This window comes from Scyliorhinus canicula, chromosome 19 (assembly GCF_902713615.1).
Source record: "Scyliorhinus canicula chromosome 19, sScyCan1.1, whole genome shotgun sequence".
NCBI lineage: Eukaryota > Metazoa > Chordata > Chondrichthyes > Carcharhiniformes > Scyliorhinidae > Scyliorhinus > Scyliorhinus canicula.
The window spans coordinates 24,759,720-24,775,829 of record NC_052164.1 but is presented as its reverse complement, the minus strand read 5'-3'; the positions used below and the strand labels follow the sequence as shown (position 1 = coordinate 24,775,829).

Here is a 16,110-nt window from a genome sequence, read left to right as displayed (position 1 = left end):
TACAAAATTGGGTAGGAGGGTGGACCGTGAGGGATCGCAGAGATGCTTCAGCGAGATTTGGCCAGTCTGAGTGAGTGGGCACATGCATGGCAGATGCAGTATAATGTGGATAAATGTGAGGTTATCCACTTGGGTAGCAAAAATAGGACGGCAGATTATTATTTGAATTGGTGTACACGGAGAGAGGTGGATACTCAGCGAGACCTTGGATTAATGCATCAGTCGCTGAAAGTAAGTGCGCAGCTCAGCAGGCAGTAAAGGCGGCAATGCCCAATACAAATGCAATAAAACATTCCTATTCCTATAGTTATAGCGAGAGGATTGGAATAGGGATGTTTTACTGCAATTGTATAGGGCATTGGTGAGGCCACACCTGGAGTATTGTGTGCATGTTTTGTGTCCTTATCTGACGAAGGATGTTCTTACTATGGAGAGAGTGCAGCAAAGCTTTACCAGGCTGGGATAGCTGGACTGTCATCGGAGGAGAGACTAAGTCAGTTAGGGTTATATTCATTGAAGTTTAGAAGAGCGTGGGAATCTCAGAAACTTAGAAAGTTCTAGACAGGGTAGATTCAGAAAGAATGTTGCTGATGGTGGGGGAGCCCAGAACTAGGGGCCATATTTTGAGGATAAGGAGGTAAACCTTTCAGGACTAAGGTGAGGAGAATTTTTTTCACCCAGAGAGTGGTGAATCTGTGGCATTTACTGCCACAAAAAATGGTTGAGTCCAAAACGTTGTGTAACTTCAAGAAGAAAATAGATAGCTCTTGGGGGTAAAGGGATATGGAGGGGAAGGCAGGGTCAGGGTATTGAACTTGATGATCAGCCATGGTCATAATGAATGGTGGAGCAGGCTCGAAGGGCCGAATGGCCTCCTCCTGCTTCTATTTATGTTTCTATGTAACAGTATTGAGGACCAGATGAGAAGAGGTGATAGCCACCCATCATATTTTACATGCTCCTTGCCGAAATCACGTCCATCGGCGGGCCGTAAGATCCAGCCTGTGTTTAGAGCTATTCTAGTCTTCTTTAAAAATCCGTGAAATGGAGTACACAAAACAAATGTTTGAGTGCATTCCACAGGAATCATCAGTAACAAGTTCTGACGGCGAGATACCAAGAGGAGCTATTAAAATAAACAAACCTGATTTCGCACAATGCCCATGTGAGATTTCTCAACGTTCGACGATTAGTTGGATTTGCGCAAGTATCCATTTTAGTTAATATTACAATTTAAAAAAAAAAAAGTTCTCTCCCCCAAAATAGAGTAAGGAAACTATCCCGGAGTGCTCCACGTTGGAAAGAAGCTGTTAGGTTGACATGAGGAAATAGCCCGTTAGTGCATGGCAAATAATACATAAATCAGTCCTGGACATAGGAGACGATGAGTACCATATGTTACTTGGAAGCACGAGTTAATTTGCCACAAAAGCACTTCAGCATAAAAGAGCTTTGGAGCTTTGCAGGGGTAGATGGGCAGTTGAGGATTAGAGTGCCACAGAACAAATGGGTCCAATGCAGACAACACCTTGGAGTTCACACAGAAAGTCATTAACGTACAGAGTTCTGGTCACCAATTATTGCTCGCATAGTATACATTTACTTCCTGCAAATAGCTTGCACAACCAGATTCCTTGGTGAGCAGAGTTAAAACTAGAAACTTCAACTGCAAATTCAACACTTTTTTATTTTGACAAAACAATTGTGGTGTTCGTTTCCCAGTGAACAATAGGACAATTTGTGGTGGGTTTTCTACTGCCTTTGTGCCAAAATCCATTTGACCTTCTCTCCTTAGTTATTCAACATGCTGATGCAATCATTCTGATAACATACAATTATACCACTAATCATTTATAGCACACTGACAATTAGTATCAACCTATTAAAAGTTAAACCCATTACCCCTATGTAGACAAATGTGAATGTTCTGCGTACACAATCATCAGATAGTTGTGTAGAAAGTATCCTTATTAGAATGAAAAGCCCAAGGTTTCAAAAGAGCAGGCGTTGGATGTGCTGGAGGAGATGGTATGCACAGAACCATTGAATTCCAAGCTTGGAAGTAAGGCGTCAGAGGCAGGTACCTCATGGCCAAACTGGATTTGTGACGCCAAATAACCTTGGCAGGCTACCAAGAATGGTTTAGTAATTACACGATGAGTCAACAAAAATGGCTTTCCAAACAAACATAAGTGGAGCTGGTGAAGGAACGCAGAACTAAAAAGTGCTCACAAAAGGTAGCTCAGCAAGTGCAACCACTTGTCCTTCATAAAAACCCAGCAAGGTGTGGGATAAGTGGAGATGGGAATTGGTTTGTACCATTAGGAATGTTTGTCTCATTGAAGTAACAATTTAGAATTTTTTGCTCAGTATGGAACTTCGATTTAGGTGTCTGAATTTTTTACATTTCCATTCAATGTGAATTATTGATTACTGAACAATACAAAATGATGTTTAAATGTGTTAACTATGATGATGCTGCGATATCCTAACATCTGATTGTTCCACACAGCACCTTAAATCTGCCTGAAATACCCTGAATCCAGCCTTGTTATTACTCATAACTTCTACGAGTCCACAATTGGACTCGATGAATGTAGTTTTATTGAAGCACCAATTGCTACCTACCTACTCCTCTGAAGTCTCTATATTTTTTGGTTGTTTACCAAAGCTGTCTGTCTAAATTCTTCAGAACAGACTTGAAGGGAAGCATGAAAGAAAGGCTAGTTTTCTTTCCTACTTTATTTATTTATTTATTTATTTATTGTCCAGTGTACCAAGGCACAGTGAAAAGTATTGTTCTGCGTACAGTCCAGGCAAATCGCTCCATACATGAATAATGGGCAGCACAGTAGCACAATGGTTAGCACCATTGTTTCACAGCACCAGAGACCCTGTTTCGATTCCCAGCTTGGATCACTGTCTGTGCAGAGTCTACAGGTTCTCCCAGTGTCTGCGTAGGTTTCCTCCAGACGCTCCAGTTTCCTCCAACAAGTCCCAAAAGACATTCTTGTTATGTGAATTGGACATGAATTCTCCCTCTGTGTACCCGAACAGGTGCCGGAGTGTGGCGACTAGGGGATTTTCACAGTAACTTCATTGCAGTGTTAATGTAAACTTACTTGTGACACTAATAAAGATTATTACATAGAACATGCTATAAATAACAATTATAAAAGATGCAGGAAGACGATCTGTGGGGGAGAACTTGCAGAGAATCGTCATGTTCCGCGGAACGTAATCTCAGAATTCAAGCACTAAGGTTTCACATGAGGAGTTATGACACCACCATTGTAGGAGAATTGTGGTTTGCTGAGACATATTATAAAGTTTATCTCTATCTCGTTGGAAGTTGCAGATTTTGAACAAATTGGGAACTTGAAACCGCTATGTTGAACAAGCATGGCGCCAGGTGAAGTGGCAGAGAGTCAGACAGTGATGCCACCCTCAAGCCCAGGTAGAGCTGTAGCTCCCGAGTGCACAGCCCTCCTCCTCCTCCCGACTCCTGGTAATCATACCCACCATCGCTGCCAGGAGCTCCTGCATTTCCCCCACTGCCGTGCTTGGCACCATCGCCACCCTGCCACCACCACCTTCGCCGTACAGCCCAAACAGATGAGGCGGCTCCATGCCTCCCACTATGCTGACCGTGGTGGGGCCACCTCCTCCATCGCCAGTTCGGTAATGGCTGTAGTGAGACGTGTGGATGGCACTGTCGATGCTTGAGACACTGGGGAAAGCAGTCCTAGAGCGGCCCGCTGTGCTCTGCTTCCGTCCCATGGTTGTTGTTTTGTGCCAAAAACTTATTTTCTCCTCCCAAGGAGTTATCAGAGAATACTTACCATCAAACCACTGAAGGAGATATTGGGAGACCTCGGCAAAATCTTGGTTTTCAAGGAACTATTTTAAGCAAGAGGAGAGGTGGAGAAATTTCGGCCCAGAATGCTGAAGGCAAGGTCACGAGTGGTGACAAGAACAGAAAGTGGGATGTACAAAAGAGAAAAAGTGGAGGAATACAAAGTTCTTGGGAGTGTTGCAGGGCTGGATGAAGTTACAGATATAGAGAGGGGGGACAAGACTATGGTTGAGTTTAAACATAGGGATGAGAATTTGAAAAATGAGATATTACTAGATCAGTAGCTCAATGAACAGGAGTGATCAATCCGTTCCTAGAATTGAAAACTGCTTTATGATCTAAGGAGATTCTAATAGCACTTTTGTTCAGCAACAGGATAAGGTCCAGAAAAAGGTTTGTTTCATCACAAGATATTCTTCTAAGCTTGAACCTTACAATTGTACACTCACTCCATTACAACCCAACTTATCTATATTTATCTACAATGTCCTGGTCATTGATCCTCAGAACATATCTTTCATGTTTCGCCTAAGCTTCAAACATGCTGCCCTCCTCCCTCTATTTCACAGGGAAATCATGATGCATCTAGCTTCAATTCACTTTTGCAGGACATGGTTGAGTCCATTTACTGCCACATCTTTTATTTCCTTCTCCAACATTCAAGCTTTGATGCTAACCACAAGATAATTTGACAACTGTTTATTGATTTATCTCCTGTTTTCTCTCTTTAGAAATTGGTTAGGGTTAGGGCTAAAATTGGTGCTTTCCACACAGTGAGTTTTGGTATATTTCACTGACATGGGACCCACCAATCTGATGGTTCCTTGCCCCGTGCAGTTGTCAGTTGCTGCTGTTGTTATTACGTCTACTATCCATAGAATCCCTACAGTGCAGAAGGAGGCTATTCGGCCCATTGAAACCACGCCGACCACACTTCAATGAACACTTCAAACAGACATTATACAAGCAGAGATAATTAAAAATGGAGGAAACGTGTGTGGGAAAAATAAACAGCGACATAGGCTGAATGGTCTATTTCTGTGTTGTTGATTCTCGGAATGTTTGAGTAATTGTACAATAAATACTAGAATCTATATCATAGAATGTCTACAGTGCAGAACCTATGGTGCAAAAGGAGGCCATCCAGCACATCATGTCTGCCACGACCCCTTGGAACGTGTACCCTGCCTAGGCCCACTCCCCGGCCCTATCCCCATAACCCCACCTAACCTTTGGACACTAAGGGGCAACTTAGGATGGCCAATTCACATAACCTGCACATCTTTGGACTGTGGGAGGAAACCGGAGCACCCGGAGGAAACCCACGCAGACACGGGGAGGAAGTGCAAATTCTACACAGTCACCCGGAATTGAACCCGGGTCCCTGGCGCCGTCAGGCAGCAGTGCCACAATGCTGAATCTAATTTTTGCATGTAAAACCCATAGCATGTCATTTAATTGACTGACTAGTTTTGAATATTTCCGATATAATTTATTAATGTCTAAAATACAGCAAGAATCTTAAATGGCAGAATGGTACCTTTGTGGCTGAAGAGCTCTGTGAGTATGGTGTTGGCAGAAGTGATGACAGCCGACGATTCTGATGGCATGTGATTGAGGAGATCTGTTATCACTTTTGTTTTCTCTTCCTCTTTCTGACTAATCCAGTTTGTATTTGAAAGAAGGTCTAGGTCGGACGGAAGATTGACCTGCCCCACAACCTGCACCGTGCAAAAGAACATGCTTATCAATCATCAAGAAAGGTACTGATATGGAGACTCACATGAATACATTGGTCTTGCAACCTTATAGGACAGGTCTTATAGGATAACAACCCCAAGCTGTGTGCGTTAGGTGGAGTGCTCTTTCAGAGGGCCGGTGCAGACCCGATGGGCCAAATGGCCTCCTTCTGCTCTGTAGGAATTCTATGATTCTAACTGAGGCAGAACGTGGGTGTGAGAGCTGCAATGGAGTTGTCCATTATGGTTTGGATAAATCAGGGAATGTTGTTCTGGAGTGTGAATTCTTTTGTTTGTGTGCTGTACAATGCAATTGTCAGTTTGAGTCTGTGGAGGCTGCTGTTTCCCAGGTTTTCAAAAAAAGCCACGCTTACCAAATCACTAGTTTTGAAATCACCCCATTCTCCCAGGAATATACTGGCTCAATACTGCCATATAGACACTGGGCAGTAATTTATAGATTAGGTGACGAATTTAGGAAGGAGGAAATTGCAATATTTGTCTTACAGGAAGCAGTTTTGGCATATCTATCCACTTGGATTGAAGTGTTAGTGTGGTCCTCACAGATTAGGCAGTTAGAGAAGAGAGAGCACAAAGCAAAGAGACTGGCTTTTAAAGGGTAAAACATGAAAGTAAAGAGCGGAACTGTGGCACAGTGGTTAACACTGCTGCATCACAGCTTCAGGGACCCGAGTTCGATTCTGACCTCGGGCGACTGTCAGTGTGGAGTTTGCACATTCTCCCAGTGTCTGTGTGGGTTTCCTCTGGGTGCTCCGGTTTCCTCCCACAGTCCAACGATGTGCGGGTTAGGTGAATTGGTCACGCTAAATTGTAAAAAGGTTAGGTGGGGTTACAGGGATTATGGCGGGGGCCTAGATAGGATGCTCTATCAATGCAGGGGCCGGTGCAAACTCCTTCTGCAATGTAGGGATTCTATGATTCCAATTGCTTCATAAGATTCACCAATAACCAAGGGGACTTTTGAAAGGTATGTTTTCTAAATGTAACAAACAAGTAGAATGAGTGTCCAAGATTGATCTTATAGTTGAGCCAGAACCATTCTGAAGTATTTTGTATATGTATATGCAACTACTTCAATGTAAGACTAAAGCCCAAACTCGGGACCGTTTTCCTTTATGCAACTTTATTCTGACAGGAGGCACATTGGAGCTAGACTGTCCTTTGTGTTTCAGAGGCAGCAAAGAAGAGAGTTTGGCAGGCATTCTGGTGGACCTCTTGGAAACCACGGAATTTTAAAATGGCTCACAGATAACTGCGTTTCAGTTTGAAGTTTTCACTTCCTCAGCAGGTTTTTTTTCACCCAAAATTCATTCATGGAATGGTGTCATTGGTTGGGACAAGTGATAGATACTCCAAGGCAGGAACTCTCAACTGAGTAGAATCACAGTTGAAGATGCCAATATAGAACATTTCTTTGCTGGAGATATGTCCTATGCCCATTTTCATTGGACAGATTGACAATCTAACGAATCACCACGTAGTAAACTTCAAAGCAATACAGAGAAATCCACAGGTTTGAAAATTATACAGAATGGTCCGATGACACCATCCAGTGTCTCTGCTGTCTGTACCAATTCGATTCCATTGACCACATAGAATTCTGCGCTCCTTACTCATCGATCTTCCAATTACAAATTTGTCAATATATTTTATGGGAAGTTTAATTATTTCTGTCCAATTGTCACCATTGTTAACATGACATTCTATGTGTAAGGAGCATCTTTTTTATGCATTCGGTACACATTTTGGTAATCAGATGCTTACTTTAACTTGAGTGAATATATGTAATAGCACTGTGAACTTGCAGCATCGATTTACTTTTCTTTGCATTATCTGCTGTATAATTTAAAGAAGTGTGTGTGTGTGTTATCTGATGTATCATTTAATGAAGTGCGTGTGCGCACTCCCTCTGGGTCTCCAGTTTCAAAGATGTGCATGTTAAATGGATTGGACAAGCTAAATTGCCCCTTAGTCACCAAAGATGTGTAGCTTAGGTTATGGATTAGGTGCCTAGGTAGAGTGATCGTTCGGAGAGTTGATGCAGACGGGAATCGGTGCAGACTCGATGGGCCCAATGGCCTCCTTCTATACTGTAGGAATTCTAGTAGCTCTATGTAGTGTATGTAAAACATTAATATCAGATTGATGTATGATCATAATGTCAAGGGCATATCATTGATATTTAGTATAACAAGACATGATCGTTGAGAAATATAAATTTTGTTTGTTCAAAAATCTAATACAATATCTCAACCATGCACATCACATGCACAATGCTGCCTCAGCCAAGCGTCCAGCCATTACATCCACTTCATTTGCTTGTAATAGGAGCTTGGCCACTACAAAAACAACTGTCACATTCTACATGTTCGACCTCAGTAACCAACCCGTACCTCATTGACTTAATCAGCACACAAAAGAATGCCAAAATGAAGTCACACAAATAAACACACGGAAACTAGAGAGGACTTTAAAAGGCACATGCAAAGAGCACTTGTTGGCATTGGACTGGGTTCCAACCACAAAATGTATGGAGGGAAATGGTGGGCTGCCAAGATCACAAGCAAATGACTGTGGCCATCGTGCTCATTTCACTTTAGGTAGGCCCCACAAAACTCACTTCTGTAACAAACATCAATTCCTTATAGTCATGATAAAATAGCTCCCTAATTAGTTAATATCAACCAATTTATGTGAAGTGTTAGGAATTATGGATTACATTAAAGGTTGTTGCTTTTTTTCAAATGTATTTGTCATGTTGAGGCAGCAAGAGATACTTCTTTAAAAGCAGGTGAATGAACACAGCAAGTGAATGGTATCTGCCTTGTACCCAGTGTTAAGTGCAGCCCTGGTAGAGGCCTGGGGGTTGTAGAGGGTCGGTTGTACTGGGAGGTCTAGCTGTGATGTAACCCATTCAGTTGGGGGTGGGAGGAAAAAGAGACCACCTTTAAAAAGAAGAGAAAGTAGGTAGTCTGAATGAGAAAAGAAATTATGAATAATTTTATAAACTGAATGGGGATTGCAGTCCATGTATTTTCTTCATTTAATGTAGGTCCCCATAAATTAGACTGTTGAGGGGCACGTGGTCATCCTGATAGCAGGTAGGAGATGATGTGTAGGAACTGTGTAAGACGACTTAGCATGAAGGTAGAGCAAGTCATTAGGAAGACCAATTGTAAGGGGGATGAAGTAAGGAAGTATTGCTACAAATGTACAAGGTATCGGTGAGACTGCACCAAAAAAATTGCATACAGTTTTTTGTCTCCTTATCCAAGGAGTGATATACTTGCATTGAAGGCAGTTCAAAGAAGGCTTGCTAGGTTGATTCCGTAGATGAAAGGGTTGTCTTATGAGGTTAGCAGGTTAGACCTATATCCGACTTTTAGAAGAATGAAAGGTGATCTTACTGAAACATATCAAATATTGAGGGGGCTTGACATGGAATATGTTGAGAGGTTGTTTGTGTGGGGGAAATCTAGAACAGGGGGACAGTTTCAAAATAAAGGGGTTTTTAAGATAGAAATGAGGAGGAATTTTCTGTCAGAGGGTCACTAATCTTTGGAAATTCAGTTCCTCAGAAAGTGGTGGACGCTGGGTCATTGAATATATTCAAGGCCGAGTTAGATATGTTCTTGATCAAGGGAATCGATGGTTATTGAGGGGTAGGCAGGAAAGTGGACTTCAGGCCACAAACAGATCATCCCTGATCTTATTGAATGACGGAGCAGGCTCAACAGGTCAAATGGCCTACTCCTGTATCTTAGGTTCTGGGCAGGTTTTTCTCCAACCTTTCATGCAGGAATTGCTCAGTTCCATTCAAATTCCCTGCAAAACCATGACCGATGCGCTCAATGATGAGGATTTACAGTCCCAAAGCTCACTCCTGTAGCACGTTGGAGCACCCACAACTGCACAGAGCTTGAACCATCTTGTGGGCGTCTGGTCCATCTTTTAAATGATGATCCATATGATTTAGATATACTGCCTTGGGTTTAATGATAGCCATTGAATTCAAATATTGGGATCTTGATCCCAGGTCCTTCAGAAGTAGGTGAAATGTTAGCTTGGGAATTACAATCCAAGTGTGACTATTGCAGATGCACTGCACAATGAATACTGAATGCAATCTGACATGGCAGAACAGCTTCTACCTTAGTCCAGGGAGAAAAACAAGGAAATCCTTGCACCCATCAGGGTCTCACGTCAATCTTACTGTGCATTTTGAATGAACTACAACAACAGAGACAGATGATCTCTTAATTAGCTCACAAAGTAATTTCCCTGCAGTAAGTGCAATACATCCTAGTTTTTGGAGCAGAACACCAATAATAATTCAATGGAGCCACTGGAATCAGCTCCTGGATACAGTAAACTGACTGAGTAAATTAAGGTGGAATTTGGACTCCGGTAGTCGCAGTCAAGTATTTAACAGTGGAGTTTTGAGTGACAAAATGACAATTTTATTTTTAAGTGATCACCTGGCTCTGCCCTTTTTGAGATGCAATAACGACACTTTATTGACCTCAAACTCTCTGGCTCTTTCTCCGGTAATCATTCTTATCCGCACAAGTCATTACTCCCCTTGTTTCCCCGAGGTTCTCAAGTGAATTGTCACGAAAACCTCACCCTTTCCTTAGCGTCTTGGTTGTGTTGAAATTGAGACTCCTTTAAAATCCTTCTTTTTTATAGCTCCTATCTAGGAAAGTAAGAGATGTTCGCGAGGTCCTCACGCAGCGGGTTCCTGATCTCAAATTGCTGCAGTTGATGAACATGACTGAGGTGTGTCACCACAGAGAGAAAAAAAAAGAGAATACCAGAAATGTTTTCTCAAGGCAGCTGTCATGCACCATTGAGGGCAGAGAGAGGGGTTCAGACAAAATGTAAGAGGGCACAAAGGGAAACTTACAAATTAAAATTGGTAAGTAAATAAATAGCTGCTTTGGTACTTGCTCTCAATCATCTTCTGGTCTATATGATAGAGTCATAGATGTTGACAGCATGGAAACAGGCCCTTTGGCCCAGCTTGTCCATGCTGCCCAGTTTCTATCACAAAGCTAATCCTACTTGCCCACATTTGGCCCATATCCCTCTATACCCACCCTGCCCAGATAATCTGTTCTAATTCAAACACCAATAAAGCATTTTAAAATCATTGAATTGGATTTTGATCTGTGGATTTAACTTGTTTACTACAAGGGTAAATTTGTTGTCCATGCAATTTGGGAAAGACAGCAGCCAAGCTTGTTAGGCATCCCCAAATCTTGTTCTGTACTGACTGCTTTCCTTCAGATTTCCCTCAGTGTTGGCAGGGAGAACTTGCTCATTTTTGACCTGGTGTCTCACCTTATGGACAACTGAGATTTGGTGCTCCAACGAACTGCCGCTGTGGATCTCATGGGTTTGGAAAAAAATACAATAATAAGTAATAATATAAAAGCCTCTAGGGATCTGTTATAAATACATTGGCCTGTGTTTAAAAGTGATCGGACTTGATCTTCCGCAAAAGGGACAAGTCCACCTCTGCCAATAGCAGCAGGTTTACCAGGGAAGACATTGGGTACATGTCCAACCATCTTCTTAACGGGCTGGTGCCAAAATCAACTCCACCAACCTACCTGAAGGGTCTCCACACATCTGTTACCAAGAGAGATTCGACGTTGAAAACACCCATTGGCACTTGAGGCAGCGCATTGAGAACGACGAAACTGAAAAACAATTACAATGAGGTCTTCTTGTCTAATGCAGGCCAGCTGCAGAAGAGTATCTGAAACTGGCAATGCCAAGGGAGTCACCTTTCACAAACAGCTATGGCCACTCTCCCAGATGTACTGCTGGGGGCCCCCATGATGTGCTGGTTATGAATACCTGATTACACAAACTGGGAAAATCTGCATTATTAAATATGCTTTGCTGAATTGGCGTGCTCTTCAAAATGAGGGACGTCGGTGCTGATAAAATTGGATAATGCAATACTTTCCTAATTCCTGTTCCCGATGCTAGCAAACGTCACATATGGTATAGTCAGATGCAGAGTAAAGCTCCCTTTACTCTTCCTGAACAATGTGCTATCAGTCCAACTACACTTTCCACACCAGCCATTTTTATGATCTCCAAATGATTTGGAAATTTAGTGCCAAATTGTTGGCTTTTTTGTGGTATGGGTCTTTCTCAACCAGAAATTGGGATGAGACAGCCAGACCCATTCCACATGGGATCTTTACAGTCAGAGAGAGCACGCTTTCATCCGGGTTTGTTGAAATCCAGGTTCCTGACGGGTGCTATCAATATCCACAAACAAAACAAATCAATGCACCACTGTTAATTAAAGTACAAGGAAAGTGTTAGGAACTACTTTCAGTACACACAAGACCCTCATCTAACCAGTGTTCCCATAAATGCCAATTTCAGTAACGTTACACAACTCCTCTGTGCTGCCATACTGCTTTGTGTTGCTAGTGGCCGAAAAATCATAGCTTAGTTTGTTCTGGTTGCTTCACTAGTAACGTTGTGCACAAGACTGGACCACAGTAAAGAGTATGGAAATAGGCAGGAGCAAAGAACATTGGAGTAGGAATTAATGGGAGTATTTCAGAAGAGCAGTTGGGATTAGGCACTGGCTTCCTCTAGTGTTCAATTCGGCAGCCATTTCTATTTGTTGTGCACATGAATAATTTGGAGAGATTCCCCAGTTGGAATGATGTTGAAGTTTGCAGAAGAGAAAGTATAGTTCCTGAGAAGACTAAAGGAAGATGCAAAGAGATAACGAGAAGATGGCAAGAGGGGCTAAAATGTGAGAGATGGAATTTGCTACAAGTATGGGGTGATACACTAATAGCCATGGAAGTAGGCTCAGTGTTGTGGAAGAGTAGGGGGATTTAGGGTCGCAGGTAAACAAGACAATAAAGAGAGCACCTCAGGTTGATAGGGTTAAAAGAAAGTAAATTGAGGAATAGAATATAAAAATTAAGAGAATATGGTTAGTCTATATAAAAGCTGATAAGGCCTCAAAGATTCCAGGCTTTATGAGGGCCATTAAGATTTTATAGGGGTTACAACCCAGATTCACTAGGATGTCACCTGGAAATGATAATACAAACATGCAAAAAGATTACGGGCCAATAAATAAAGTATTTAAAATTATGATGTTTATAAGGGAGAGAAGAGTAGATCGTTTCAAATCATTGAAGAGTCAAGCACGAGGGGCCACGGTGGCGCACATAAATGCTAAGAGATTTGTAACAGGAGAAACCTTCTTGCACAGAAAGCTGTGAACATTTGAAACTCATTTCTAGCGTTGTTGGTTGAGCCAGGAACCACGTCAACTCAGAAGATGAGTCTGGATCGGATGGATGGAGGAAAAAGGGTTGAAGGGGTTTGGAAATAAAATGGGCAACTGGGATTAGAACTAACAGCGTTGCCTGGTTGGGATACATGCCTTGTTTTTTCACTGTAACTTTGACATTTCTATATATATATTAGTTCTCTTGCCAACCATTGAATTTTGTAGGAAGAAACACTGATCAAAGCTACAGAAGATTTTCTTTATTCCATCTTTGGTTTTGTTGCTTTATGGGATCTTCAATTACTATTGCAAAACTCTTGGCGTTGAGCAGCTGCAGAAAGACGCTTAAAAATGAATGGCTGGAAATGTGCAAAAAAAAAAGATTTCCCAAGGAGCATGTTTTTAATACCAGAAGCTGATATGGCTCAACATGTAAAAGCTTAATGCATTCATGTATAATTTGCATTCTGTTTCAAGTTAAAATAAATCGGCTACCTCCACTTCAAAAATAATGGAGAAAGGAAATTCAAGCAATCACATTTTGTTAGCATTCATATTTTAATGTCACATGCTACCATTTCAGAGTCTCCAATGTTAATATGAAGGAGTATTCAACACTACAAATACTCCACCCACACTTTCCTTCTACAGTAATGAAAAGCAGAGCCACATCAGAGATAGCAATCAACAGGTCTGTTATTCTACAACGAGAGGATGAGGAATTGTTAGGAATTTTCTGTTCTTAATGGTAGAATGTCACGTTACAATGATTCCTATTGCAGACAAATATTAAGTTATTCTTGCCCCAGGCTATTATCTGAAACTGCTTAGAGGGGCCAACCCAGTGAAAATCCGAAGCTGGTACTAGAGATGAAAGGGTCACGTTCTGATCCACTCTATATTCAGCTGCCTCAGCTAAATGCTTTAAATTGGCCCCACTACCTCCAATACAGCACAAATCCTGCTGAAACATTCATTTATTATCTTTGGACAAGTCGGAAGAGTTTAGAAGACAACAGTTCCAAGTATTCTGTGATAAAATTCGTTATACTATCAAATATTTGTCAGGGTTTAATGCGGTCTCTTTTTAGTTTTTGGTTCCTGACTTTCAAGGGTAGCTTCTGGTATTGAAAAGTTGCATCCTGATCCAACAAATACTTATTATTTGGTTTGGATCTCCCACCCACATAGTGTGTGGCTGTACTCCATGCACCAGAATATCTCCTCCAATGCCCATTACCTTCGCTTGTGCTTTTTATTTCACCCTTCTTACTTGTAATGTTGGCTTTTGCTCCCCCAAGGAGGGTGGCCCAATGTTGGGGTGGGGAAGGAGGCGATAAACTGTACGTCATCTCATGGTCTAGAACTCTTGCCTGTTCAGGGCTCTACTGAGCACTTGGCCGTGGGAGGAACGTTATTGCAGCTTGGAGGGCAGCAAGGACTGAAAAGGATTTCTGCAGCAACTCCGGGTTGGTAGAGAGAGAGAAAGGGTGTAGAGGGTTCAGACCGACATCAGGTTTACTTACATGGGTAGACTTGGAAGTGGGACAAAGCTAAAGGGTAGAGGAGATGCTAGTGGGTGGGATTTTCTGCACCCCCCCCCCCCCCCCCCCGGTGTGTTTTGCAGTGATTTAATAAAAGAGACCATTTTCACACAAATGTCAACCTAATTATCTATCCTCTACAAGAGGTCATGAAGTAACATGTTTCCAGAATGAGCAAAGAAAAGTGCTTTTACTCACCTTTTTCTCACAATCCTGAATACCTCCTGAATTGTTCAGAAACATCACTTTCAGGGGTTGCATCAACTTGGCAATAGTCGCTGTGACACCCAAGGAATTGAGAAGCACCAATTGTCCATCATGGGTCTCTCCCACAGAGCAGATGATAGGAATGTGTCCCGACTCCACGCTCCAATTTAACAGATTTTCCTCCACTGAAACTACGTTCCCAAAACTAGACAATAGAAATCAGAGTCAATCCTATTGCTACTTTAGTCCTTTGAACACAGTTAGCAGTCAAAGAACATATGAAATAGGAGGGCAGCATGGTGGTGCAGTGGTTAGCACTGCTGTCTCACGGCACTGAGGTCCCAGGTTCAATCCCGGCTCTGGGTCACTGTCCGTGAGGAGTTTGCACATTCTCCCAGTGTTTGCGTGGGTTTCGCTCCCACAACCCAAAGATGTGTAGGGTAGGTGGATTGGCCACGCGAAATTGTATTGGAAAAAATTAATTGGGTACTCTAAAAATTTCCAAAAAAAAATAGAAATAGGCCAAAAGGCCCCTTGAACGCCATTATTGTAAAATGCATGTAAATTAAATGAAAACTATTAAGTGTTTTTATGGGGTATGTATGGAGAAACTATTTCCTCTGGTGGAGAGGTTAAGAACAAGGGGGCATAACCTTAAATGAGAGACAGGCCATTCATTGGCAAAGTCCTAAAGTACTTCTTTACACAAAGGGTAGTTAGAAATCTGTAACTTGCTCCTCCAAAAAGGTTGTTCAGGTTACAGGTCAATTGAAAATTTCAGAACTGAGATTGACAGATTCTTGCTGGGTACAAATTTAACTGAGGGATATGGCACCAAGTTGAGCAAGTGGAATTACGATACAGGTCTGCTGTAATCTAACTGAATGGTGGAATGTGATTGGGTGGTTGAATGGCTTACTCATGTCTGTTATATAAGAACATTGAAGAAATATATAAGAACGTTGAAGAAATGTAACACAAGGTCTTGCAATGCCCCTATTTAGGCTAAATATTCCATCTCTTGAATGTGAATGAATATCTTTATGGACGTTGTCACACCCCAGGTTTGGGTCAGGGTAATGGAGGCCCGAGGGTGGGCTAAAAATTATATAGATTGTTGACGGCAAAGCATAGATTGATGATGGCAAAACATGCCGTGCAATGGTGTTTATTTATAGTCCTAATCTCAGTGCAAACAAAACGTTTACAATATACCAAAAGGACGGACCAAAATAACAAACAATTAATCAAATAGAAAACAAGCACTTTGCAGGTATGAGCTCCGGTCTCCGTTCCAACTGTAAAAAAAACAATCCTTTCCCACCAACGTCTTTAACTTCTCATCCTCATCGGATATCCAATTAACTTTGTTACAGAGCTTATTTGCACCTTTCTGTTGAGACATGTTATAGTCACGATCTTAGAACAGATGTTCACCATCTTCTTCTTCACTCTGGGTGT

At 41.9% G+C, this 16,110-nt stretch overlaps 1 protein-coding gene across 4 annotated transcripts in view; it reads right to left on the bottom strand.

Annotated features, from left to right (window-relative positions):
* The window catches only part of nags (N-acetylglutamate synthase), a 70,094-nt gene that overhangs the window by 32,043 nt on the left and 21,941 nt on the right, over positions 1 to 16,110 (bottom strand). For 2 of the 4 annotated variants that reach the window (XR_005458178.1, XM_038779112.1), the window contains exons 3-5: positions 14,641 to 14,854; positions 11,232 to 11,321; positions 5,397 to 5,577 (exon numbers count right to left, since the gene is read on the bottom strand). Coding sequence is in view for 3 of the 4 variants with exons in the window: in XM_038779112.1 (XP_038635040.1) it covers positions 5,397 to 5,577; positions 11,232 to 11,321; positions 14,641 to 14,854 (485 nt within the window). In the remaining variant the exon portion in view is untranslated. Of the gene's footprint in view, positions 1 to 5,396; positions 5,578 to 10,959; positions 11,008 to 11,231; positions 11,322 to 14,640; positions 14,855 to 16,110 lie in introns of all 4 variants that reach the window. The other 2 variants (XM_038779113.1, XM_038779114.1) reach the window with 2 other exon arrangements.